Source organism: Mustela putorius, unplaced genomic scaffold, assembly GCF_011764305.1.
Source record: "Mustela putorius furo isolate JIRA1106 unplaced genomic scaffold, ASM1176430v1.1 tig00003834_pilon_pilon_pilon, whole genome shotgun sequence".
NCBI classification, from domain to species: domain Eukaryota; kingdom Metazoa; phylum Chordata; class Mammalia; order Carnivora; family Mustelidae; genus Mustela; species Mustela putorius.
In genome coordinates this window covers 85,519,751-85,546,809 of record NW_025421987.1, presented here as the reverse complement: position 1 = coordinate 85,546,809, position 27,059 = coordinate 85,519,751, and the positions used below count along the sequence as shown (strand labels likewise).

The window sequence follows — 27,059 nt, the reverse complement described above, 5'->3', positions numbered from 1 at the left end:
AGGAGGAAGTGGTGGGAGCCTGGGGCATCAGACTTTCAATCTTGGAGATGGCTAGATGATAACAAGGGTCCCTGTGTAGCTCAATGTGTTGTTGGAGACCAATTGGGAATGAACATAGCTGGGGAGGGGGGTGTTGGCTGGCTCAGCCAGTAGAGCATACACTCCTGATCTTGGGGTCATGAGTGCCGGACCTACATTGGGCATGGAGCCTACTTTAGAAGAAGAAGAAGAATGATGACGGCAAAGATCACTAGAGGTGAGAAGTCATGCTAGAGCTGAGAAGAATCTGGTGGGCCAGTATCAAGTCCCAGAAGAAACCTGACTATGAACGTGAGGCTCAGGAAAACCGAAGGAGGTGAGGATGGGTCAAAGGGAGCCTACGGTGGAGGTGGCTTCAAAGGTAAGCGGAGAGGAGGCTGGGAGAACAGTACAGGGGAGCGGTGCAGGCAGGAGTGGCAGGATATGTGGGAGGCCATGGTGTCTGGGGAAAGCCAGTTTCTGTACCCCTCACGTTCTGCAGACACACCCTTGCCTGGTCCCTCCAGGCCACTACCACCTCTCTCACCTGCCCCATGTTCAGTGCCCAGAGAAGGGACAGGGGTCTGGGAGAATTGTCTCTTGCTTCTCATTTTCCTGTCACAGCAAGACAAAGTGGGCAACGGGGTCTTCCCCAGCCCCCAGTGGTCAGGGTCAGGGCAGCCACCTCTGGGCTGATGTCACAGCAGGCCTTCAGCCAGATCCTGAGTCTGTTTTCATTCCTGCTCCATGAGATGGGAATAGTTAATGAGAAACAGAGAGGGGCAGGGAGGAAGAGTGGAGGGACAGAACTGCTTGCCTGTCAGACCTGAACCCCACCCTGAGGTGGAACCCTATGTATTCCCGGACGGTATTCCAGACTGATGCCTTTAGGGCCTGGGGCCTGGCTCTCCTCTCTCTTTCCCTCTCTGAGAAAGGGAAGCTTAGGTGGCCCTTGTCCATGTGTGCAGAGCCCTCTCCTTGGGGCATAGGGAGTGTCATTTTGAAGTGGCTCAGGAAGGGTCTGGGTGTGCCATCTAGAAGCAGGACTTCTAGGTTCCCTGAGGCCCTCTCCCAATGTAGTCTGATGCACTGGGGAGAGCACCGAATAGTGGACAGGTTAGGTCCAATCCAGATCTTGGCTTTGCCACTGAATTGTTCTGCAACCTCAGGCAAGCCAGGTATCCTTTCAGAGCTCTTCTGCAAAAATGGGGATAGAACCCATCATGTACTCAGAAATGCTTGTGGACAAGTGTGCCTTGTAGCAGGGAAGAGGTAGAGCAGAGGGTTACAGAAGGAGTAACTACTGGGACAGGTGCCCAAGTCTGGCCCTCTGGGCTGTGAGAAGCAGCCAGCCTAGCTGGGGAAGACTTAGGAGGAAGGGAAGGCTTAGTCAACTTCATATGTCTATGACCTTCTTCCTTCCTCCTCCTCTGAGTTAGGATGGCCTCTGTGCCCTAGACTGCCTTATTCCTGTGAGTCCCAGGACTTTTGCATATACTGTTCCCTTCTCGCCTCCCGCTAACTGCTAAGAGTCCCAAGGCTTAACTTAGGTCGTCTTTTCAAGCAGCCTTCTTTGACAGAATTTCCAGGCTGAGTCCCTTCCTTACGATGCCTGGGGTTTACTTCGCTATAGCATTTACCATACCATATTGTATTGGCTGATTCATATTACAGTGATCCCCTCTGAGCTATGGTACCTCCAAAGAGTAGGAGCTGTAGCTGGTTCACCTCCGTATCCTCAACTCCATATACTGGGACTGGCATATGGAAGGGCCCAACTGAATAAATGAATAAGGGAGGGAGGGAGTGAATGAAGATATACTCAGTCAGTTACCAAAAGGTTAAAGGGACTTGGTTGGTAATGGGGGCCCCGGCTCCCCCTCCTGCACACCAGATAACTGGTTAGAGGACCCTCAGCCTGGCCCAAGACTATGTCAGGTCTCTAGAGCTGTGATTCGGTCCCACACCCATTAATATTTACCTTGACTTGTAATTTTACACATTTCTTTGTACGATTATATAAATAGCATCCATGTCCCTAATAGGCTGAGCTGGTTGAAGCAGGGGCTGTCTCTATTTTTGCTCATCACAAATTCCTAGTGCCCAGCACAACACCTGGCACATAGTAGATATCCAGCAAATATTCGAAGAATGAGTGAATATTGGAGAGAAGGATCACTCCACCCCCAGCCAGACCCGGGATCAGTGCACTAAGGAGAGAAATGCAGGGGCACCTGGGTGGCTCAGTGGGTTAAAGCCTCTGCCTTCGGCTCAGGTCATGATCCCAGGGTCCTGGGATGGAGCCCCGCATCAGGCTGTCTGCTTCAGCAAGGAGCCTGCTTCCCCTTCTCCCCCTCTCTCTCTGCCTGCCTCTCTGCCTACTTGTGATCTCTGCCTGTCAAATAAATAAATAAATAATCTTAAAAAAAAAAAAAGCAGGAACCAAGTTCCCTCTACAACTTGCTGCATTCTCTACCGCTGAAGTTTCTACACCCTCACTGCCTTCAAACCATCCAGGCCCCAGCAGCCCCATCCCAGGAAGTGGGCCAGGACCTGGGCTAAGCCTGCAGCAAAATGTCCAGCACCCTGTGAATAGAAAGGGGTCAGTGGATTTCCCCCAAGTGCCTTGGTTTATTCAATTCCTGCTGTGTATGCATCAAACACCATTCAGTATTTTCCTATATATTTTTTCTTTTCCTATATTTTATTTAAACTTCTAATTTTAACTTTCAAACTACTAATGAAAATATTATCTGATATTTTTTAGTACGTCCCATGATCTTGGCACACCCTTTACATTTATTCACTGACTGAATGTTTGTAACCATCTTGTGAAGTTGGAATGATTACTATACCTTCTTACAGAGGAGGGCACTGAGGCACAGAGAAGTCAACCTGTCCAAGGTCACAGACTAGGAAGCTGGGCTTTGACTCTAAATCTGCAGCCCTTCCCACTCACTACCCCCTCGTCACCCCAGGTTCTAATTCACAGTCTGGCCACACTGTCTTAGATCTAGGGGCTGCTGCCCAGGTCCCTCTCCCTGGGGCCACCCTGGAGGAGTGGGATACTGTCAAGTGCTGAGGAAGCCTAGAGCAGCTTACTTTCCTTAACTGTCTGTACTCTCTGAGTTTAGGCACAGCGAAGAGCATGAAATGGGTCATTTGGGGCTGCAACTTCCCCTCTGGGGCAGATGGCATAAAGAGAGGTTTGCCAGAGCTGCTCCTCCCCCAGCCTCAATACCACCCCCTACCCTCCACTGGCTTCCCTCTTTAAGCACTAACTCAGAAGATCTAATTTCTGCCCCCACGAGTGTGTAATTAAGACTGGGCAGATTAAGACCTCGCTACCTCTCATTCCTGATCTGGCCGCAGAAAAGCCAGACCTCTCCTGAGTACCCTCATTCTTTCTCTGCACTAACTACTTCCCACCCCTCCTTGCACTCCTGCTCAGAGGTCTTGAGGACTCATCCCAAACCCCACTGAGACACAGGTTAGCTGGGTTAGGTGGCCCAGGTAGGAATGCACCTTCAAGAATGGGGTGCCTTCAAGAAGGGGGTGGTTTTAGTGCTTCTGGTCTTTGAATCCTTTCCCCCACCTCTTCTCAGTCATGGAAGCTCTAGCCTGTGTAGGTTGGGTGGTTAGGACAGGAGGGTCTTGAGATCGAGGATGTGTGAATCTGTGAAGCTGAATGAAGGAGACTTGGGGACCTGCTGTGGGTATGGTGTGGGTAAGTGTAGTGTGCCCCTGTCTACTGTTCCAGTTTTTAAGTGAAAGGAGAATACAAATCCGAACACACTTGGAGGAGGTACCTGCGATGAGCTGCACAGGGCACAGCCAGCAGAATACCTTACCTACCCCGCCCGGATTTCTGGATTCAAGACCTCCCTTGAAACCTTCACCCTGGGGCACACACACCAAGTGCCGCCTCTGTGCCGCTGAAGGGGTGGGCACTCCTCCCAAGGCACTCGACGTCCAGCATCCCGCCCTCCGGACCCAGTAGGTGGCGATTCCTTACCCCTTCGGGGGAGCCCCCATCCCAGACTCCCACTAACAATGTTAACGTGACGGAGTAGGGGGGCTGAGGGGGTCAGTGCAGGAGCCTCACGCCACCGGCCCTCCCTCACCTCGGAGCCTCAGGAGCAGGAAGTGACCACTTGAGCAGGCGCTTGGAGCACCCCTCCTCTTTATCTGAACCTTCGGCCTGGGAATGTGGCGCGGGGTGTGCAGGGCGCCACTCAGCACCTCGTCCCCTGCCCCGGCCGCCCGCGACACCTCGCGCGGTTGACAGCTGCGGCGCCTGGGCCCAAGGCCATCTCGGACCCGCGCACCGTCTCCGCCCGGAACAGTCCCCAGCCTAAGCAGTAGGGCTCGGCGGAGGAGCTCCGGGCCCACACCCCTCCCTACCCTCTCTCCCCGCCCGGGGGGGCGCTGCTGGCAGAGCCTGGCGGGGCGCCCCTCCCCCGGGCCAGCCCCTGCAGCGCCGCGCTGGGCTCGGTGGGGGGAATACTAAGGAGCGGGCGCGGCGGGGGACGCGGGAGCGCGCATCCGCAGGGCCGTGAGCGCGCTGGGGCCCGCGCGCCATCCGCTCCTCTGCCCCCGCTCCCGGCTAGCAGGGCTGCAGCCCAGCTGCCCAGGCGCTGCACTAAGCCACAGCCTCGGAGCTCGGACCGCACAGGCCTGCTCCTTTGCGCCCGAAGTAGCTGCCCCACGCCTTCTGGCCTGCGGCGGCGCCAGCCCCAGCCCTGGGCTACGTCCCGCGCCCGGAACTCTGTTCTGCCAGATGACTGAGAGCTGTGCGGGGCCGGGAGGCGTGAACCTCGAGATCTACCGGGCTTTGCCCACGCCCCTCCCCCTACCGGGGCCGGCCCAGACCCTCTAATTTAGGGTATGCTGGTACTTGGAGACATGTTCCACGCCCAGAAAAGGTTTAAAGCCCGGAGAGTCCCTCCTGACACTGGGAAAAAGGCCTGCACTTGCCCCCCCAACCCCTGCCCCCAACCAATCTGGTGTGTTTCTGTATCCAAGGGGACTCTGAGGGCCCCCCATGATTTCTCCTTTGACATTTCCAGAAGCTATTTTCCTAATCCTCTTCCTGGTTCTTGTTATTTATCCTCCGAACCTTTCAAGTGTGCAAAGCAGTCTCTGGGTGGGAATCCCAGCCCCAGGCCTCACTTACTGGCTCAGCGACTTTGGGCAAGTTACTTAACCTCTCCCTTTCCTCCTCTGTAAAAAAGAGATAAAAATACTTCCGTCTCTGGCTGGTTGTTGTGAGATTAAAAAAGATCCATGTATAAATGGAGCATTTTAGCCCAGTGCCGGCAGCATAGTAAGCGCTCTGTGAAGAGTAGCAGCACTTCTGGGCTGATGCTTGCTCAAAGGGGTTAGCCTCAGCATCTGAACACCAGTGTCGGCTCCCGGCCCTTGTGTCCCAAGGTCACTTGACCCCCACCCCTTCAGCTCCCTCAGAGACAATGGGTGTGAAAGGACTCCATAAAACACCAGCAGACTGGGAAGCATCTGCCCTGACCCCAGGAACACCTGGGCCTCGGCAGGAAGGACTCTGGGGCAGCTGGCTCTCCTGTCACCGCCCACTTCCCAGAAGTTAGATGCAATAACGCTGAAGCACAAAAGGGAAGGTGAACCTAAGAAGACCTGGATCTGGTCTCCCAAAGACTCCAAGGAATTCTGAAGGGGACTGGCACTGAGGGACTGTGAATTCGAGGGCATGAGGGAATCCCGCCTTGGGAGGTGCAAAGAGAAGGGGCAAGAGAATCATCTTATTGCCTTTATTCCGCTGACGGCCCAGCTCGCCCCACTGCAGGGCACAGGGCCAAGCTTTTACACACTCACCCATGCTCTCTGTACAGGCCAGTGCGTGCACAGACACATACACACACACACGCGCAGACACACACAAACCCACTCACATACACATCCAAACTCTGGCTCTGAGAGTCAGTCTCTGGGGGGCAAGGGGCTACTCCTCAGCCTGCCCCTGCCTGCCCTTTTATGACAGCACCAAGGGTGGGGGTGGGGCAGGGCCCTCAGCCCCCAGAACAAGTCCCTGTGCAAACTGGAGGAGCCAGCTGGCTTCAGGATGGGGTGTCACATTTCCCCATTCCTGGAGTCCCCTCCTCCAGTTCCTGAGGGAGGGACTACTCTGCCTACCTGGGGGGCCAGACCCCTGCCAGGGCTGGGCCCTATAGAACCCAGGCTTATCCTCCACCTGACCCTACCAGGACCTCCAGCACGGAAGAACAGCGAAGTCTGATGTGCTGGAGATCCCCCACTGGAGAGCAGGAAGGCCTGGGCCCTGAGGGGCTTGGGGAGAGGTCATCACCCCCTCTCCTAATCCATCTTCAATATGAAGAGGTTTGGGGCACACTTCCTGGGGAGGGAGCACAGGCCTGGAGGAGAAGTCCCAGTTTGGGCCTTCCCCAAACTTCCATCTTCTGGGCCACAGCCTAAGGCCAGGCATCCAAAAGTCCAAAAGTCCAGCCGGCTGGTCAGAGTCCCTGCACAGTCCTTGGGGGGCACCCACCCCGTAGGGGTCAGGTGTCAGACCTGCACGGGCAGTGTCTGGTTCATCTGCAGCCGCATGTCCTGGATACTGCTGAGGATCTTCTTCTGATGGCCAGCCAAGGTGACCCCAATCCGGAGCAAGTCTCTGCAGACGGACCAAGGGCATGGTCAGTCCTTTCCCTCCTGCCCCCGACTCGGGGCCCTGCTCAGCGCCCCCTGCCCAGCGCCCCTGCCCAGCCCTTCCAAATCTGAGGCACACTCACTCTGCAGTCATCTGAGCCACCAGGTCAAAGGTCGCAAATCCCGCACTGACAAAGCTCTCCTTGTAGCGCCCCATCTTGATGGCATCTAGCCAGTCACCAACTGTCGTAAAGGTCGTGTAATCCGGGACCGTGCGGTCCAGGAGGGGCTGTGACATGCTGTGGCAAGAAGAGAGACTCAGTGAATCCTAACGGCAAGGAAAGCAGGGGCAGGAGTAGGAACACAGGGTGCCTGGGTGGCTCAGTTGGTCAGGCATCTGACTCTTGATTTTGGCTCAGGTTATGATCTTGGGCTGGTGGGGTCAAGCCCTATGTTGGGCTCTACGACCAGCAGGGAGTCTGTTTGGGATTCTCTCTTTCTCTCTCTCCCTCTGCCACTCCCCCTGCTCACATATGCGCGCTCTCTCTCTCTCTAACAAATAAATCAATCTTCAGAAGCAGGGTGGGAATAGAGGCAGAGACACTGACCCAGACTGGGCACTGGCGATGACCTTGAGGCTGGCAGCATTGCGGATGAGCTTGTCCAGGGTGTTGACAATCTGGGAGAATTTAGGCCTGAGGTTCCGGTCCCGCACCCAGCAGTCCAGCATGAGCTGGTGCAGGGCTGTGGGGCAGTCCATGGGTGGGGGCAGCCGGTAATCCTGCTCGACGGCATTGATGACCTGAGGCGAGAACAGGGAAACCTCGAGTGAGCTGCCACCTTGCTCCCGAGCTGACTCCCACCTACCCGGCCACTCTGGCTGACCCCACTCACATCCTGGTTGCTCATGTCCCAGTAGGGTCGCTCTCCGTAGCTCATGACCTCCCACATGACGATTCCATAGCTCCAGACATCACTAGCAGAGGTGAACTTCCGATAGGCTATGGCCTCTGGGGCAGTCCAGCGAATGGGGATCTTCCCGCCCTGGTGAGGGGGGCACACGCCCTTCACCCTGTGACTCGGGGCTGCTCCCCAGCCCCAAACCCCTGCCTGGTCGGCCCCGCCCCCAGTCTCCCTCCCAGCTGCTTCCTGTACCAGGGAGCTGGTGTAGGTAGGATCGGAGGGATCATCCTCCAGGAAGCGGGAGAGGCCAAAGTCTGAGACTTTGCAGACCAGGTTGCTGTTGACCAGAATGTTGCGGGCGGCCAGGTCTCGGTGCACATAGTTCATCTCGGACAGGTACTTCATGCCGGCAGCAATGCCCCGAAGCATGCCCACCAGCTGAATGACTGTGAACTGTCCATCGTTGAGCTGGAAGCAACAAATAGGCTCAGGTGGGCCCATCACCTCCCTACTGGCCCAGGGCCCTCCCAAGACCTTCGTGCCCGCCCATCTGTGCCTCACCTATCCCTGTGACTATGCGTAGAGATTACTGGAAGTAAGCGGCCCACTGTGTGGCAGATGTCTGTGTACAACATCCTAATGAACCCCGGTAAGGATCCAAAGAGCTCTCACCACTCATTTTATAACCAAGGCAGCTCAGACTCAGAGAGGTTAAGTAAAGCCTGAGGTCACACAGGCAGTAGAGGGCAGAGACGGGACAAGACCTTCGGTCTTTGTGGCTCTGAGAACCTGGCTGATCCCCTGCACCGGGCCACCTCAGTAAATAGTTGTAGACCTGAAGAGGGTAGGGTCTGTCTGGCCTTGCAGGAGGGGGTGGTCTACCCAAGGCATCTCTCTGGAGTAGGAGGGGGGCGAGGGCTAGGGGCTGACTCATACCCGGAGGAAGGAGTCCAGGGCGCAGTTCTCCATGAACTCGGTGAGAATCATGACCGGCCGGCTTTTAGTAACCACGCCCTCTAGTCGGATTATGTTGGGGTGGTCAAACTGACCCATGATGGACGCCTCGCTGAGGAAGTCCCGCCTCTGCCTCTCGGTGTAGCCCACCTTCAGCGTCTTGATGGCCACGAACACCTCCCTGCGGCCGGGCTGTTTCAGCCGACCCCGGCACACTTCCCCAAATTCCCCTGCAGGGCACAGGGCACAAATAGGAAGTGGCTTCTGAGTTTGGCCCTATATGCAATGCATGCCGGCCCCTCCCTGGGGTAACACCCCCCTCCCCCGCCTCTCCTCCCCACTGTGCCCTAGGGGACTCACCAGCTCCTATCACCTCCTCAATCTTGACACAGGATACATCGATCTCCTTGGCAAATTCTCGCACAGCCTCATTAGGGTCCTCATAGGTAAAAGGGTCAATGTAAACCTTCATTCCAGGAGCAACTAGAAGAAAACGTGAGCATGAGAGGGGCCAGAGTTTTGGCCTGGGGTGGGGGACAGTGAGGGATACTGCACCTTCCCTGTCCCTGATGGGAAAACATTTCACACCCTCCCTCCTAAGTCTGCTCCGTATTCCTCCCTGCTGGAGTCCCAACTCGCTCCTTCCCCACCCACTCACCGTTCCCTCCATGAGAACTAGTGACCATAAAGGCTAGATACCTAGGATTCTTATTCTTCTTTCTCCCTCATCCCTATGTCAAAACATCTCTCGGATTCATCCCTCTCTCATTCCCACTGCCCCTGACCTTATCCAGGCCTTCAACACTCAGACTATTGCAATAGTCTCCCAGCTGGGCTCTCTGCCTCTGGACTTTTCCCACCAATCTATCCTGCATACCTGTCTCCCTAAAACAATACTCACATTGTATCACTCCCCAGCTTGAGAGCCTTTCGGATTACCTATGGTGGAGTCAAGTCCAAACTCCTCTGCCTGCGTTTCACGACCCTTCGAGAACTGGCCACAACCACCCAGCCTCACTCCCAGGCAGCTGTCAAACCAGTCTTCTCACTGCCCCCACAGTCGGGCACTCTCCCCACCCCACCCACTACCTTCCAGAGGCTCCTCTAGCCAGGAATGCTCTCCCCCACTTCTCTAAACCCTGCTCAACCTGCCTGGCTCAGCTCAGTCCAAGGCCACCTCCTCCAGGAAGGCTTCCTCTTTTCTGAACTCTTACCACCCTTTGTAACAGGAACACCCAGCTTAACACCAAACTGTTTTCTCATTTTTTTCTGTGTACATATCTTGTCTTTCTCCTAGGATTAGCTGCCTTTGAGGAAAGGGGTCACTTCTCATGCGTCTCTGAGGCTGGCAGGAGGGAGGTGGGGGCTCAGGAAAGGGCACTTGAGTGGAAGCAGGAAGGGCTATCTGGAATAGGAGTATGAGGGATGAAATCCTAGGCAGGGAAAAGGCTATCTCTAAGCCCTGCAGTAACCAGGGGAACTTGGGGTTGCGATGGGCAGTATCAGGATGAAGAGAGAAACTTACTGTATTGCTGCAGCTTCTCTGTATACTCCGAGTCAGAGCCGTGCCGCTGCTTCCTGGAAGGGGCGGTGGGGGGGCAGCCTGAGACAAGCCCAACAGCTCCCTCTGTTCAGGGGACCCTTGGGCTCACAGGAGGGGCAGGGCATGCTGGGGAGGACCTGGTGCCTCCTGGGTCTCTGGGCAAAGGGCTCAGTGGACTCGGTCCCCAAGGGGATCTGCCGGGGATCAGGCCAGGGGCATGGACTGGAGAGGGCATGGACTGGAGAGGTGTGGACTGGAGAGGGTCTGGGCCCACCAAGGGCCTCTGTGGCACATGGGCTCTAGGGTATTCCAGGGAAGCTCGCGCCAGCCCATGGCAACAAGCCAGGCCCAGGAGTACCTGAGACAGACGACAGCGATGACCACGACAGCCACCACAAAGACCAGCCCAGCCGTGGCAGACCCCACGATGAGGGGAAGCTGCTCCTGGAGCTGCTGGGCGCCGGAGCCTGGAGACCGGGAGGGAGGGGACTGGGTAAGTGGAGAAACGGAGAGTCTGAGGCAGGCGGGAACAGGAGCAGTGGGGTACGTACCTCTCTCGCTTGTGGTCTCAAACTCAGCCGGACGGCTGTACTGCCCGTAGCCGGCCACGGTGCGGGCTCGCACCTGGACCACATAGCGGGCCTCAGGCCGCAGCCCGTCCAGCTGCACTGAGTTCTTCTGGCTGGTCACCGTGGAAGCAATGCCCTCACTCTGCGACACCAAGAGGGATGAAGCACCTCAGCGGCCCTGAGGCCCAGCAGCCACCCACCAGGGCCCACCTGTGGCTGCCCCAGTACCCAAGACCTGGCTCCCCAGGGTCCCTGACACCATTTGGGGGTCCTCTTCTCACCCCAAGGCCTCCTCCTGCCCCTCAAGGCTCTGACCTTCTCAAAGTACTTCATCTCATAGTCCAGGATGACTCCATTGGGCCGCTCTGGGGGTGCCCAGGACAGGGTCAGGCTGCTGCCTGAACTGCTGTGGAGATGGAGTGTAGGCACTTCGGACGGGGCTGAGGGAAGATGGGCGGGGGCTCACGACAGGCTCCCCAGAACCCGGTGCCCAGGGGACCCCCGGTGGTCCGCTGGCGGGCCCTAGGCAACCGAAGTTCTGTGTGGGAGGAGGAAACGACCCAGGCCCTACCCTCCTGCGTCCCCTCCTCACCGGCCTGGTTGGTGGTGATATTCACGGCCGCGTAGCGGGGGGGCAGAGGGCTCTTGCCCGAGACCCCGTTGACAGCTTGCACCTCGAAGGTGTAGCGTGTGTGAGCCAGCAGATGGCTGATGTGGACCCGGCGCTCAGTCAGTCCCAGCTGCCGAGGCACAAACTCCACATTGTCATCGCAGCGAGAGCAGGCTGAGGTGCCCGCAGCCCCGGGGCCCCCGCGGCACTTCTTGCAGATGACGTTGTATAGGAGGTCATCCCGGCCCCCCAGGTCCCGGGGCTCGCTCCACTCGAGGATCAGTGTGGTCTCATTCACGTTGGAGATCACACCCCGCGGGGGAGATGGCACAGCTGTTGGGAAGGCAGAGGGAGAGGGCAGTGAGCGAGGGCCTCAGCACTGCCCTCCCACTCGGAGTTCCTGTGTCCAGTAAGCAGTTTCCTATGGCCTTACTCTTGTCTCTGCTTTAATAAGCATAAGAGCTTTCCTACACTTCTCCATTAGGAAGATTCGATTTAGCCTTCAAGGCCAAACTCGAGATGTCACCACTTCTTGGAAGACTTCCTCAACTCTTCTCCTTCCTGTCCTCTGCACCCCTGTAACACAATTCCTGGGCATCCTTCCAGCCCGGCCCTTAGCACATTATATGGTCTTTTATCTGTTTGCCTGTTTCTCCCACCAGGCTGCAAGCTCCTTTAGGATGGCGACTGTATCTTAAGTCTCCTCTGCATCCCTGGCACCTGGCACAATGTCTGACACCAAAGACCAGAGCAGGGAGAAAGCAGGGCACTAGGCTGCCCCACAGATGTGAGGCCCCCTCCACGGTTGGGGTTGGGCCAAAAGAACAGCAGTTCTACACAGTGGAAGGAGGGAAGGGCCACAGGCCCCAGTGGCTCCGGATGCCTGGCTAGGAGCTAGTGGCTGCTTACTTGGTGTTGGTGGAAAGGCTGAGCCGGCTGACCTAGACTCTGGCTCAGGGCCAGTCGCTTCTCAGCTGCACCATGCTGCACACCACATAGAACCTCCCCAAGCCTCAGCTTCCCTGTCCGAATAGTAGTTCTTCACAGCAACCATCTCGGCCCCCCTAAGGGAAGGCCTGCAGCAGGGCTGAGTGAGGCCACAAGTTCGCTTACTGGTACAGGCACTGTCTGCAGAGTCCGAATCCGCTCGGTAGAAGTTACTGTGGCAGGTGCAGATGCTGGCTGCTGGCGAGGTGGTGCGGCTATTGGGGGGGCAGGAGAGGCAGGGCCCCTCTCCCTGCTTCGCCTTGTAACTCCCAGGGGGACAGGCTGTGGGGTAGAAGACGATGGATGTGCTCTTCAGATCGGTGAGAATCTAGCCCTACCCCAGCACAGCTCCTGGCTCCCTCTACCTCCCAGACAGTGGGGGGGGCTCTGCTAGGATTGCCTAACCCCGGTGCAGCTACAAAAGGCCCTTTTGCCCCATGCAAACCCCACGTCAGCGGATTCCTCCCCGCCCCGGGCCCCCACCCCTACCCCGGGGCCTCACGGGCAAAGACGTCAGCCCCATCACCTGGGAAGCCTGGACTTGTCGAGGCACGGAAGGGAGAGGGAAGGAAGAGGAGGGGTGGGGAAGAGACCACTGCCAGGCTGGCTGCACCCTCTACTCTGCCATTTTGCCCCCGGCCCTGCAGAAACTTGAGAAAAATCACCCCTCGGACCCTCATGGCCACCCCAGAACAGCCAGAGGTGGGACCTTGTTCCCAGGACCAGCCTCTCTCCCCACCCACCAGTTGCAGGGGAGCAGCTCCTTCCTGCCCTTGGGCAGGGGTGGGGGGCTGAGCAGGGGTGAGAAAAGGGGAAAAAGACAGCGGGCAGGAAGGCTGGGGTCACCAAGAGTTCAGAGGCCTCAAAGCATCCACAAGGGGCACCCCAGGACCCAAAGCAAGGCCGAGCTGAGTGCCTGAACATCCCTTCTCCTCAGTGTCCTCTCTTGCCATCTACACTAGGGCCCCCGGTGGTCGGCTGTGGGGTTCTGCGTATCTCTGACAGCCATATAATTTATTATTCAAACTGGAATATTTTGAGAGTGAAAGGGGCTGCTAAGAATAATCATCATGAGCATACGCCAGGACGACCCAGACACATGAAAGCATATGGTCACTCTAACCACACACGGCTGGCCCAGGGGAGGTCCTCCAGAGTGTGGAGTGCCCAGACTTGGGGCTGTGCTCTTCTCCGGGGGGTACATCTCCCCTCACTAAGGTGATGTTCACCCAAGCTCTTTCGAGCCAGTGGGGGAGGGGGCAGAGGCCAGGCCAGGCCGGTTGCTATGGGAACCAGCATGCATTTCCTGCCAGGGACCTGCAGAGTGTTAGCCCCTCTTCAGGCTGTCAGGCTCATCACCTCCACCCCCTTTCTCCACTTAGGAAGAGGAAGTCTGGGGCAGGCTCCCATAGAGAAGTGGAGAGGGGCCGGGCAAGGCACTATTCACCTTTCCATGACAACACCCCACGTGAGGCCTCCTAGCCACCCCCCACCCCTGCAAGTGCCAAGGCAGAAGGGATAGAAGGCAAGGCCCTCAGCATCTTGCCCTGCACAGCAGAGCCCTGGACAAGGCCAGAGCCCCAGCTCCCCCATTTCCTGCTCTGATACCTTGACTGTTGTTGTTCTCAGAGACCCTGTGTCCTTACTGGTAGCACTGGGGAGATAACTGGACTCTACCTTATGAGATTGTGATGAGGCTCAAATAAGAGCCCTTTGTGACTGGGTTTTATAGCTAGAAGTCTAGCATGCTGTAAGGTCTTAGGAGTCTTGGCAAGCCACCACAGACAAGCCTCCTAATTTCCTCCTGAATGAAGTAAAGACAAGAGAATCCCTGTCCCCCACACATCCCCAGGTTCCCGAGAGAGTCATGGCTGACACTTCGGTGGTGATGGTGTTGCCATGTGCCAGGCACTGAGCTTCACATGCATCAACTCACTTAAGATCCCTACGAGTCCACAGAGGAATCACCACTATGGTCCCCCTCTAGCACACGAGGAAACCAAGGTTCGAAGAGTAAGTAACCTGCCCAAGGTTCCATCAGTTCTAAGTGACAGATCAGGACTCCGACTTCAGGGACCGGGCCCCCAATCTCTGTGCTGTCAACTCGGCCTCTCAAGGAGGAGAAGAGACACCAAGGTAAAAGGGCCAAGCGGGAGTGCCCATAGCTCTGGGGCCCAGCTGGTACATGGCTTGGGCCCCAGTACCCCCTCCCCCATCCCCCAGGCCAGTCCCCACTCACGGCGGCACTGGGAGTCCTTGGCAGCTGGCTCGTGGCCGGCGGCACAGGTGCAGGCACCCACAGGCACCATCCACTCCCCGTCGCCGTTGCAGTAAAGCTTGAGTGGCACAGACACCTCCACAGCATTGGCAACGCACGTGCCGGGGGCGATGACCAGAGAGGTGGGCTCGGCCCCTGTGAGGGTCTCGGGGAAAAGGGCGAAGCCTGCGGTGGTGGACGCACACTTCTTGTAGAAGGCACGCACGGAGATGAGTGACATGCAGGCGCCCTGGTCCTGGAAGGCCAAGTAGAAGCCGGCCTTGGAGAGCGGCCCGAAGCTTCGCACCTTGGTGTTGACGCGGCCGGTGTCAAGCCGCGAGAAGCTCTCGTCAGGCGCGATGGTGTCCACCTTCACGTAGGGGTTCTCCATCCAGAAGGGCGAGGAGGCCGAGGCCACATCGCTGTCAGCCTCGTAGTAGAAGAGGTTGAAGGTCTCTTTGCAGGAGCCAGGGATGTTGGGGATGCTGTTGCAGTCACGCACGGTGAACTTGAGCTCCACGTAGACGCGCTGCACCTCCCGCCGCCAGATGAAGCCCGTGCGAAGCCAATTGTTCTGGCTGGACTCCCGCACGTTGCACACCTGGTATGTGCGGATGGGGTTCATGGCCTCATCGTAGCCACTCACCTCTTCCCACTGTGCCGGGACCAAGTGAAAAGGACAGAATGAGTGCCAGGTGCCTACCCCATGCCCAGATACGTATGTGCTTCACTGAGATGCGTCTGTGGTGAACTGGCCTGAGCATGCAGGCTACATGGGTCCAAATCCCAGTCCCTGCTCAGTGACTATGGGTCAAGTCACTTAACCTCCCTGTACCATAGTTTCCCCATCTGTAACATGGCGAGAATGAAGACATATGAGGAATAAGGGACTTTACGTGAATAAAGAACTGAGAGCATTTGATAAGGACTATGGGACTATCAGCTGTAATATTTGTTATCTTCATGCCTCAGTTTTGCTGTCTATTAAGTAGGGCTGATTAGACGTAAATGACGTAGTAGGGAATCAAATCAGGTTAATATATATAATGGGCCTGTGACAATGTCCCATACAGAGCACACGTTCAATAAACACGGGCTGTCACCATCACATTTAACCTTCACTGCAACCCCATGAGAAGGTATATCTGTTGTCCCCATTCTATGGAAGAGGGAGCCAAGACTCTCTGGAGTAGAGACTTGCCCAAGGTCACACAGTCAGGTCTGATGAATGAGAGCCTGGAATGCCATCCTACCCCAGGGTTTCAAAACTCAGGGGGGTTGTGAAGTCCATCTAGGGGGGTTAATTAGAGTATTTTAGAAATGTCAGAGGGGGCGCCTGTGTGGCTCAGTGGGTTAAGCCGCTGCCTTCGGCTCAGGTCATGATCTCAGGGTCCTGGGATCGAGTCCCGCATCGGGCTCTCTGCTCAGCAGGGAGCCTGCTTCCATCTCTCTCTCTCTCTCTCTGCCTGCCTCTCCATCTACTTGTGATCTCTATCAAATAAATAAATAAAATCTTTAAAAAAAAAAAAAAAAAGAAATGTCAGAACTACAGGAATTTAACTGCTAAGAAATGGAAGCCCAGAAAAGTGAACTGCCTTGCTAAAAGTCACAAAGCAAGTTAAAGATCCGGAGCCAAGGTTTCCTGGTCCCCAAGCCAGTGACCTACCCAGGGACCCAGGAAGGAGGGAGATGGTTAGAGAAGACAAGCAAAGCACTGTCAGCCAGGAAAGGGATGGGGACAGGCTGAAGGTGGGCTGAGGGGTGGGCAGAGGGAGAACAGGACAAAGACGGTGTGTGTGGGGAGGAGGACACAGGCAGACTGAAAGCTGAAAGGGTGAGAAACACCCATAGGCAAAGAAGGAAGGTGACAGGTGCAGAGGACCGGGAAACTGATAGGCAAGGGGCAGAGGCAGCCCTTCTCCAGCCCTGGTGAGGCAAGGGGCATGAACACTGGTGGAGGAAGTAGCCCCCGACACTCAGGGGACATGGTGGGGAAGGCTTACCCCACTTTCTGGATGAGATGTCCATGCCAACTCTGATGTCACCCACTTTGTGTCCATGAGGGTTTCTGGGGAGAAAGAGAAGAACAGAGGTCAGAGGCCATGCTCAGGGTGGGGAGAAGGAGGTTGTCCAAGAAAGGCCAGGATACCAGGAAGTGATTCCCACCAGGCACTACCCCATCCCACCCCACTCCCAAGTCCTCGAAGCTCTCAGCCACCCTTCCCTGGAGAAAGCCTGCAGCCACATCCCAGAAACTTCAGACACCAAAGATTTGAGCCATCATATTGTTGGAGATGGGTGTGTACTACTGACCCCAGCCGAGGTCATAGAGGCAAAAGCCAGGCCCAGTTCACACACCTACAGGCTCGGCTAATCTCCACACAAAGGGGTAGCAGGCCCTTTATCCTGGAACAAAGGACCCTGTGCTTCAGAGCCTGCTGCCCAGGCCTCCCCTGACTCCATTCTCAACACAAAGGCCTGGCATCACATATGCCCAGGGGAAGGGATGGGTAGTTACAGGGCAGAGCCTGCTCCCAGCTGGCCTCCCACTCAACCACCTCTGGGGGATGGGGCATGAATACTCTCTGAGGCTAGGCTGAGGGCCACCAAGACCCAGACCAGCTCCTCGAGAGCTAGTTCAGTTCTTGCCACAGTCCTTGGATAAAGTGCGTTGTGCACCCCTTTTATAGGTGAGAAAACTGAGGCTCAGATAAAGTCAATATATGGCCTAAGGTAAAACTGCTAGGACTTGGGGTAAAGGGTTGAAAGGTAGCTGACCCGATAGCTAACCACTTAACCAGAGCACTCTGACTGCAAAGGGAAGAAGAGAGAAAGGAAGAACAGAGAAAGCCTAGAAAGATATGTATAACCTTTAAGTCCCAACCCAGCTCTCAGCCACCCTGCCCTGGAGAAGAGCCTGCAGCCACATCTCCAGAAATGTTAGACACCAGAGATTTGAGACATCAGGTTGGCCTCCTCCAGGAAGCCTTCCCTGAACCACCAAATTAAGGTTAGATGCCTTCTTCTGTGCATCCAGGGCTGGGAGCCTTGTCACAGTACTGATCCTATTCTAAGCTTCAGTTTCTCATCTGTTTCCCCCTGCTCAGCCATAGGAGGGACCCATTAATGTTTCTGACATAAACTCAATCCCCAAGGAATCGGGTTCAGGGTTCTGGCTAGACAACTCTGCTCTCTGAAAGGAGAGGGATGCCAACACCTTTCTTAGAGCCTGGGAGACTTCCTCTCTGCCCAGAGCTGGAAGAGGGCAGGTTGGGGCAGCCCAGGAAGAGAAAGACCCAAACCCCCCAGATTCCAGGCTTATGGTCTTCACTGATTTCCTGCGCTCTGGGTCTGAGCTGAGGATGGCGGGTGAGGTGGTTGTGGCCCAGACCCTCATGCAAGGCCAAGTTGGGGGGAGGTTCCCTCCTCTTCCATCAGAGATGGCTGGTCCCTGGAGGACCCAGTTGCAGGGTGAGCCGTCCCAGCCCCATGGGTCAGTGGCCCGACAGGCCTCTCTGGCACACAAACAGACACACACAGACATCTGGTAGGGGTCTACGGGAGGCAAGCAGAGATGGGCAGAAGCAGGGGCCCAGAGACAGGCAGGGAGAGAGGTGGTGGGGCAGGGGCCTCGCCGAGGCGGACGGTGGGAGAGCTGGAAGGATGTGCAGAGCCACTGGCTAGGACCAGACAGTGCGGTGACCAGTTGAGGACTACAAAAGACGGTGAGGTGGAGAGACAAGGAGGCCCAAGGAGACAGAGACAGAGGGAGGTTTCCAAGTAGCCTCTTCCTCAGCCAGCAGCCCAGAGCGTTCCGGTCCCTGGAGGCAGGAGAGCCAAGCGCACACCCTCCCCCCCAAGCCAGCCAGCCAGCCAGCCAGTCCGCCTGCTTGTCTGCCCGCTGCCCGCTGCCCGCCACCCGCCCGCCTGAGCAGGCAGGGGCTCCCACCGCTCCCTCAAGCTGCCTCCCTCCTCCCTCTCCCTCACTTCCTTCTGCTCAGCCTGTGCCAAACCCATCTGGAACTGTTTAAACCCAAATATTCAGCCCCCTCCCCCCTCCAGCCAGATTCCTCCACAGTTTAAAACAAGCCCTGTGCTGGCTCTGAGAGGACGGTGGGGCTCGGAGGGGCGGGAGGGGATGATGGGGAGGGGGAAGGGAGGGGGGGCCGGGGTGGAGGGAGGCTCTTCATTTCTGTTTAATTTCGGGGGAGCGGGAGAGGGAGGGGGCGGGGATCGGCGCTTGGCCATCGCTCAGCCTTGGCCATCGCTCAATCTCGGCACATTTTTCCCATTAATGAGGAGAGGACTTGGATTTCGAGTCATGTGTGCCCGAGGAAGGGCTCCGGTCACCCTGGTGGGGAGGGGGCTGCTCCCTTCAGCAAGAGGTAGACCCTGAGGTGCTTGTGTCCCAGCCTCAGGAAGGGCACAGAGGGGTCCCAGAATCCATCTGTGTGGCACTGGGAGAGACAGACCCAACCCAACAGAGCCCACCTTTCCTCCGCTACATGTGTGCCGCACACGCGTATGCGGACGCAAGCTGGGGTGAAGTATATGAGGTACTGGAGGTAAGGACAAGAGAGGACTGAGAGAGCAATCTCCAAACTCCCCAGCTGCCAATCACACCCCCATCCTCCTCTCTCCCCCATGTGGCTGCTGGAGGGAGACCAAAAGGCCGGCAGCCACTCTCCGGTACCGGGCTCTGTCGGGCCAGAAACCCCACCGGCCCTTCCAAAGTGAGCAGGGGAGTGGACAGCAGGCCTGGGGGCTTTCCAGGATGGAGCTTCAATGTGCAGAAGTAAACCAGCACCCCTTTCGGGTTTCCAAAAGGCCACAGAGAACGGACACGTGGCGCAAATCACACACACGAGCACTCCCCAGTTCTCCATGGCTGGGCTCATTCTCTGCCGTGGGGGCCAAAGAATGACAGGTCAACACATGTGGTGGACAAAACACACAAAGCCACAGCCGCCCGCAAACACACACACACACACACACACACACACACAGCTTCATAATCAGCCATGGTCTGTCTTTTTCAGACACACAGACGCATATGGTACAAACAGATCTGTCTTCCTCAGACACTCACATACAGTGAAGCCCTCCTTTACACCGATTTGGTTTGCCTTAGGCAAACACTCACTCTTACAGTCTTCACGTGTGCGGATTTCCAGAGACATCTACGTACGGAGGGCACGCACACCGAACGGTGCGTTCTCCTTACACACCCAACTGCACACGATTGCCAGCCTCGAGTGACAGTCTTGAGTGTAGTCAAGTGCAAACGCAAACACCAGCTTCTCCATACAGACGCAATGACGTGCTCTCACGCAACCACACATGAGCCTGGGCCGCATACTCATACGTGCCCTGGGAGCTCGCAGACAGCGCTGAGGCCAGCACCTACAGTTTGGATAAAGCCTCCAAGGCCCATCCTCCACACACACGCAACACACACACACACACCAAGCATGTTCTTTCTGTGAGCTGAGTCTCCAGGTGGGGTGGAGGAAGGGCCAGGAGAAGGAAGCGTCTGCTAAGAAGGGAGAGGGACTAGACCAGTCTTGGCCAGAGGTGCAGGGAAGGAGCAAACCCCAGACCTGCTATCTATGGCCCTGGCCCAGGCGGGAGCTGTCACCAGTCCAAGTCACAGGGCTGGGGGCAGGACAGGGGCATGAAGATGGTTCTGGGTGTGGCTGGGTGTGGCCTCCCCAGGTACCGCCCTGCCAGCACAATGGCACTGTCCCCAGCACTGAGCCCCTGCAGCGGGGCGGGGGCGGCATCACTTAGACACTTAGCCCCAGGAGCTTTGGGCAACCCTTCCATACATATGTTGGGTACCCAGCAAGAAGAGCCCCCAGTCTGTGTCTGACAGCCTCCCTGGGCAGCCCAGGTGTAGCTGGGAAACAGCCACCAATCCCAGTAAAGGGCCAAGTCCACACAGCTTTATGGGGCTGCCAGACTCCACAGTACCCCAAGTCACAGAGAACACACTGCTCTGGGTCCGTGAGACCCAGGAAATCAAAAAACCCCTGAGACAAAAGCAAGAAGCCCAAGCTCCAGATGAGGGACTTGATGGGAGTGGAGAAGGTCACGCTCCCAGGCAGGTGGACAGAGAGGCAGAGCCTGGACAAGGAGGTGCATAGCCCTGCCTGCAAAGAGAGGGAGAAAACCCCCTGCCAGCCCTGAGTTTGTCCCCCTCCTCCTTGAGGGGCTCCTCACCTCGGCCAACCAACCCAAGGGATCTGTCCCATCTTCTCCCTGCTTGCCCCTACCCTGTATGTAAGCAGACATACATGATATACCAAGCCGCACACTCAGGGTGGTCAGCCTGAGGAAGAAGGGAGCCTGGGTTGGGGGGAGGGTTGCTATGGGACCTAGAAAAGCCTAACTCACCCCAAGTTACCTCTCCCTTTCTCTGCCCATGGCCCTCGATGCTGGGGTGGAGGGGAGGGGAGCATCTCAAAACAGAGAACACATTTTGTTTTCCAATCCACCCCTCAGATCGTGGGGATTTATAATTAAATAAACCTGAGAGGGAGAAGGGAGGAGAAAGCACAGAGCAAGGAGCCCAGATGCCTCCATGTTCGTCCATGCCCCCACCCTAGCCCTGGCCTTGTCAGCCAGCCAGCTGGGACCCAGGACAGACGGACAGCTAGCCCTTCGCCGGCATCCCAGCCACAGTGGGTCTGGCCAGGGGTCTGGGGGCAGGAGGCAAGAGGACATCTGGGGCCAAGGCAGCCCCTAGGGGCAGGGGGCCTCTCCCACCCCATCAGGTGCCCAGCTGTACCGAGTCCCCCCCACCGCCACCCCCCCCCCACCTCCCCAGCTGCCCAATCCCGACAAACCAGTTTGACTCAGCACAACAGGCAGGGCTACAATTTTCAAACTATGCAGGCCTGGTGATTCAGCCTCTTCATGCTGTTTAATTAGTGTAAGGCCGGGTGGCGGAGGCCTTGCCTTGCCCACGGCAGCTTAGGCTCTAGCTCCCTGCTGCTGAGGCCACAGAGCCGGTGGTGGCAGCAGCCCTGGCTGAAGGGAAGGCAGTGACAAGCAAACTGGTTCCCCCAAATACCTGCCACTGTCCTTCAGCGGCTGCTCTGAGGTGCCAGCTCGTGACAGACAGGGATGGGGTGGGGGCCGCCAGAGGCGACTCGATGCGTGAGCCAGCCCCAGAAATCCCAGGCCTGGCGTGCCCTCTCAGGGAGCACCTCCTCGGGGGTCACCACTGCCGCCTCTGAGAAAGAGAGGGACACACATGTACCTCCTTCCCTTGCACCCCACGTGCTCTGCAGCGGTCCCCACCTCTCACACCTGGCAACCAGGTCTCCCCCTCAAAAGGGTAGGCTCTCAGCAGACCTCTCCCCGGTCCCACGTGTAAGTGTCCCACGGACCAGACATCCTTCCCCTTTCCATGCCTGTTCCTGGTCTGCTCGCCTTCCGGTTCGTGGTCCTGGAGGGGAGAAGGATCTTGCCTCGGGGGACTGGGAGACGCTACTCGAAGGGAGAGTGGGCAACAAGGTGGCTCTGTTTCCCTATGACTGAGGGTAAATCTGAGGGCAAAATTGGTCTGTGTTTGCACAGGGAGGGAAGCAATCAGAGGGCAAAGGGAGGGGAGTTTTTTCAACCAAGAAGGACAAGCAAGGACCCTGGCTCCATCCTCAAGAGAAAATGATGAGGTCCTTGGATGCTGCCTTGGGGGACCCCAAGTGTGTAGGGAGGAAGAGCAACCAGGTGCTAGACAGCACCTAACCAGGGCATCCATGACAAAACAGTATGCACAACTCAGGACTCCTGGCTCTAGGTATAAAAGCCCCCAGATGTGGAGAGCCAAAAGGCTCCCCTAGGCCCAGGGCAAGCCAAATCCTGGCAAAGCCAAATGGAAGGCTGGAGCCTACACCCCCTGCCTGTAAAGCTTGGGAGTAGGGAAGCTCCTAACTAGCCCCGCCCAATGGCCCTAGCCCAGGACCACCAAGTCTTCCCACCTCACCCTTCAAGCTCCAGACATGGCTGGGGGATGGGCAGGACACAGAAGCTGCCCCGGACCCAGCTCTCATCCCATCCCAATCCCATTGCTCCCAGAGCTGAAGGGAGATGGAAGAGGCAACAACTTGCTCTTCAGATCAATCTTCCCCCATCACCCCCCAACCCCTTCCTCTAACCTCTCTCCAGCAGGTAAGGCACACACCAGCTTCACTTCTGCTCCTGCTCAAGGGGCAGACCCCAAGATAATTATAATAGCACTTAATCCCTGAATAATAATGGCTGTGTGCTAAGTACACACATTAAGGACTCAATCTTCACTATAACTCTAGGATAGTGGGTACTACCACTATCGCATCTCAATATGAGGGAGAACTGAGTGGGGAGGCATACTTCTGTGTGGGGCTCCATGCCCCAAAGTATCTCTTTTTCCTTTCATTCTTGAGCACACACACTGAAAACCCTAAGGTCTGAGATATGGCAGAAGTAAAGGAACTGGTAAAAGCCACACACGGAAGGCACCCCACACTGGCCTGGCCTCCCAGCCACCACCTACCCAGTCAGGGAGTAGCCCCAAACACAGCTGGGGTGAGGGGGAAGGAGGGACAAAGTTGGGGCCCTGCTGCCTGCTCTTTCCTGTGCTGCTACTGCTCATGGGCCCTCCAGTCAGCCCAGTCAGCCCCTCAGCTCCTCGGCCCCAAGGCCTGGATGCCAAGCTCCCAGCTATGGCCTGCCGCTGAGGGTCTAACAGATTGTGAGGAGTGCAGAGGAGGAAAAAAGGAAGGAAGGAGTGAGCCTCTTTAGGCAGTCCTTGCTCCCCAGACCCAAACCACACCCCTGCCACCCCACTGTCAGCAGCAGCACCCACCACACCTGACAAGGAGGGTCCCGTGCCTAGCACACAGAGTCCCATAAGCACCTGTGCCTGTGTGGCCCCTCCTGGGCTAAGACACAGAGACACAGACCTGAGAACTCCAACAGGCTCCCTGGCTCACACCCTTGAGGCAATCAACAACAAAGCCCCACACTGGTTTCTCACGCCTGAGATCCTATCACACACATGTGGGCGCGACCTCAGTGTTTCTGCTGGGATTTGCATGTGTCCACCCGTGTGAACCGGCCTGTCAGCGCCGGTGGCCGGTGGGCTCCGAGATAAAAGGGGTTGGGGGTTTGTAGGAACGTTTCCCAGAGAGAAAACTGGAAAGCACCAGAAGATGCCTTTCTCTCGGAACTGTGCCCTTTTTCCTTTAAGTTTACCAGTTGTGAACATACAAACAAACCAAGCTACACAGAATTCCTATTTTGTTCCTGTACTAAGAAAGTGACTAGACGTGCTGTTAAAGACGCCAAAACTAAGTACTGTCTATATTCCAATGTCCCACAAATTTCTGTGGTGTCCTATCCTCCAGATAGATTAAGGTCTTCTCTCCTTTAATGGCTCCAAATTTTTAGGAAACCCTGTGTGTGTGCGTGTGTCTATTGTCTGTGACCAGTGTCAGTGCCTCTCTCTCCCGCAGGCTCCTGTCAAGTGGCCACATGTGTGTGAGCTCTCCCACCAAGGCCAACAGCATCCTGTTCCCCCAAGTACAGTCGTTTGGAAGTTGGAGCCACCCGCTCAGCACCGTCTGGATCGGTTTCACACAACCTACTGAGGAACTCGGCCTTTCCCCACCTCCAAATGGGGCAAATCCCTGAACCTCGGGGGTCCAACGAAGACCCGAACATTCCCATGTCCTGCTAGAAGGCGGAGAGCCGCAGAGCAGCGCGCACTGCCCGTGGGGGCAGCACCTCGTGTGTAACTGGCGCTCCATAAACCATAAACAATAACAGGCCCCCGCCTCTCCACCCCCGCAGCCATCCCCTGACAAAGCAGGGTGCACGCACTCACACCTCTCACAGTCGACTCCAACGGGTTCCTAACCAACACCGCCCCCCAGCCTGGGAGTCCCGCTTCGCCCCCACCCGCCACAGCCCCGCGGCATTCTCGGAGGCCCCCCGCCTCGCCCGGTGGGTCGCCCACACTTCCTCGCCTCCCCGGGCAGCTTAGGGCTCCGCTCCTCTGCGGTGAGTGCGGGGTTCTCCCCCATGAGCTCACAGCGGTTCTGTGACTTTCGGGGACGCTCAACCCGAGTCGAGCTGCCGGAGATCCACGACTCACGTACCGCGGGCCTCTGGGCCAGCTGGAGCCTGCGAGGCGGCTACGGGGGCGATCTCCCCACCCCATCCTCCGGCCCCCGGAGCGGCGCGGGTGACGGAACCTCCTCCGACGTGCGCCCAGCCCGCATCTGACCCACAGCGCGGGTCCTCTCCGGCCTACGCTCGGGCGACCCCGGCCACCGTAAGCCTCGGATGCGCCCCCCGACGCCGCTCACCTTCCAGCGCCCGGCAGCCGGCGGGCAGCAGCAGCGGCAGCAGCAGCAGCGGAGGGAGCAGCGGCAGGAGCCCCGGCGGCGGCGGCGGTGGCGGCGGCGGGCGGGCTCGGGCCATGGCCGGGGCGGGCTCCGGGAGCCGAGCCGGGCCGCGCCGGGCCGCGCCGGCGGGGCTGCGGGAACCCGGGGAAGGGTCCGCTTCGCGGGCTCCGAGGAACGCTCGCGTACGGTCCCAGGAGATCCGGGCAAGGAGAGGGTGCGATCCAGGCGGGCGGCTCCGAGACCCAGGCGGCGGCCCGAGCCTGGCGATGCTGGGGGATGCAGGCAGGTCGGACCCGCGGGAATCTGGACGGACCGGTCCAGGAGGATCCCGGGCGCTGGAGAGCTCGGAGCCGGAGAACTCCGGGAGGCGGGCCGGGGCGGGAGGGCGCAAGTGGTGGTAGTTCGCGGGCACAGTTATCCGGCGGTCTGCCGCGGGCCCGACTCGGATCCGGGGCTCCGGGTGCGCGCGCCGTCCGGGGTCCGAGCAGGGTTCTTGCAGCGCCGCTCACGTACTCACTTCTGCTGTCCCCAGCGCCGGCGCTGCCGCTCTGGGCGAGAGGGGCGGGACCGACCTCCTGCCTGTCAGCGCCTTGGCCCCGCCCCTAGCCTCGGGCCGCCCACTCACAGACCGCCAGGAGCGCGGCTTCGTCCTCAGGAGCTCTCCGCTGGAGTTCAGTTGGCGGCGCCTCCATCAGGCACACCTTCAGGGTCTCCGAAGCCTGGAGTGGGCGGAGCCAAGAAAAAGATGAATTAGATTGGGCGGAGCGATGCTGTCAATCAGACGGAAACCCCGCCTCCTGTTTCCCATTGGCCTTTAATAGCCGAACCGGAGTCCGAAGAGGGGCCGGTCACATACAACGAGCTGAGGGCGCCCCCCTGTGGCCCGTACGCTCCCAGGGACGCCCCCACGTGGCTATCTTTTCTCCAGGCGCCTCCAGACCCTAACCTCGAGTTTAGGCACTTCAAGTGGGGGGCCTATCCGCAACACATCCTTCAACCAGGGCCTTCTGCTCTTTTATTCATTCAATCAATCATTCATTCATTCATTCAGCCGTTCTCTGAGCGAAGACTCTATTACTGAGGGTGCTACAGCAATCGACAGAGGTCTGTGTTCTCTGGGAGCTAGTTTAGTGGTGGAGGCGGGCATGAAGTCATCCCAGCAGAACAGAAGACAGAGTTGCCAGAGCACATGTGACGGGGATAGCTATGTCTGGCCCTGAGTGAAGGACATTTCAGCTGAAACATGAAAGATGCATAGTAGGTGAAGGATGTGTGTTTAGAGACAGGGTCAGGATGGGGTGGCTGTTTCAGACACAGCAAACACACTTTGTGCGACATCCCGGTGGCAAGAGAAACTGATATTCACTAGAAGAATCTGAAACAAGTTCAGAATATCCTGAGTGTAGGGTTAGAGGCTGAAAAGAGGCTTAGAAGTAGGTGTAGAGGGCCAGAAGAATTGTTTTCAGACTCATACGGCATTCTTGAGAGCTGGAGCTTGAAGCAAAGGCTTTGCCTTACCTGCTTAGGGTGGCTGCCCTGGGAAGCAAGAATGGGGGAGGCAAGGGTAGAAACAGGGAGCTAGAGAGGGAGCTGTGCGATAGCCAGGTGGAGGAACGTGCTGCTTTGAACTAGCGTGGAGACTGTGGGGATAGAGAAAAGCGGACAGGTCTAAGGTGTTTCAGGAGGTAGGATTCATGAGATTTGTGACTGAGTGGTTGAGAGGTACATGGTGGATGGAGCCATGATGGAGAATCCCCCCAGGGTTTCTGGATTGGCAATGAACTTCTATCCCATTTGCTCAACCAATGTTTACAACATGCAATAAACACTTTGAAAAAATAGGTCTTGTTTCTTAAGTGGTAGATGTTATTATAGCCTCATTTTACCAACAGAATTGACATCTAGAAAGGCTTGGTGACTTGCCCCAAGTCATAGTGCAAATAAGTGACAGGGGTGGGATTTGAATCCAGGACTGTATCATGTTTAGGCTCCCTTATTCCACTTCATCAGAGATCTTAGGATCACCCACATGCTTGTTAGAAACTCAGAATCCTGAGCCAGTCATTCCTCCTTGGATCTTGGGACTCAGAAACTCTGGGACATGGGGCCCAGGATTCTGCATTTTAAATAAGCATTCCAGATGCTGCTGCTGCACACTGGTGGTGGAGAATGACTATCACCA

The 27,059-nt window shown here is 57.1% G+C and overlaps 1 protein-coding gene across 1 annotated transcript; it reads right to left on the bottom strand.

Moving 5' to 3' along the window:
* Positions 1-6,439: 6,439 nt before the first annotated feature.
* EPHB3 (EPH receptor B3) lies at positions 6,440-25,435 on the bottom strand. Its single transcript, XM_004745167.3, has 16 exons — positions 24,839-25,435; positions 16,487-16,551; positions 14,466-15,138; positions 12,353-12,508; positions 11,222-11,572; positions 10,945-11,069; positions 10,612-10,771; positions 10,419-10,527; positions 10,043-10,095; positions 8,878-9,000; positions 8,500-8,747; positions 7,816-8,031; positions 7,555-7,704; positions 7,269-7,462; positions 6,804-6,959; positions 6,440-6,685 (listed from the first exon to the last, which is right to left on the bottom strand). Exons 1-16 carry the CDS (start codon positions 24,951-24,953, stop codon positions 6,577-6,579), a joined length of 3,003 nt encoding a protein of 1,000 aa, XP_004745224.2. The 5' UTR covers positions 24,954-25,435; the 3' UTR covers positions 6,440-6,576.
* Between the last annotated feature and the right edge of the window lie 1,624 nt (positions 25,436-27,059).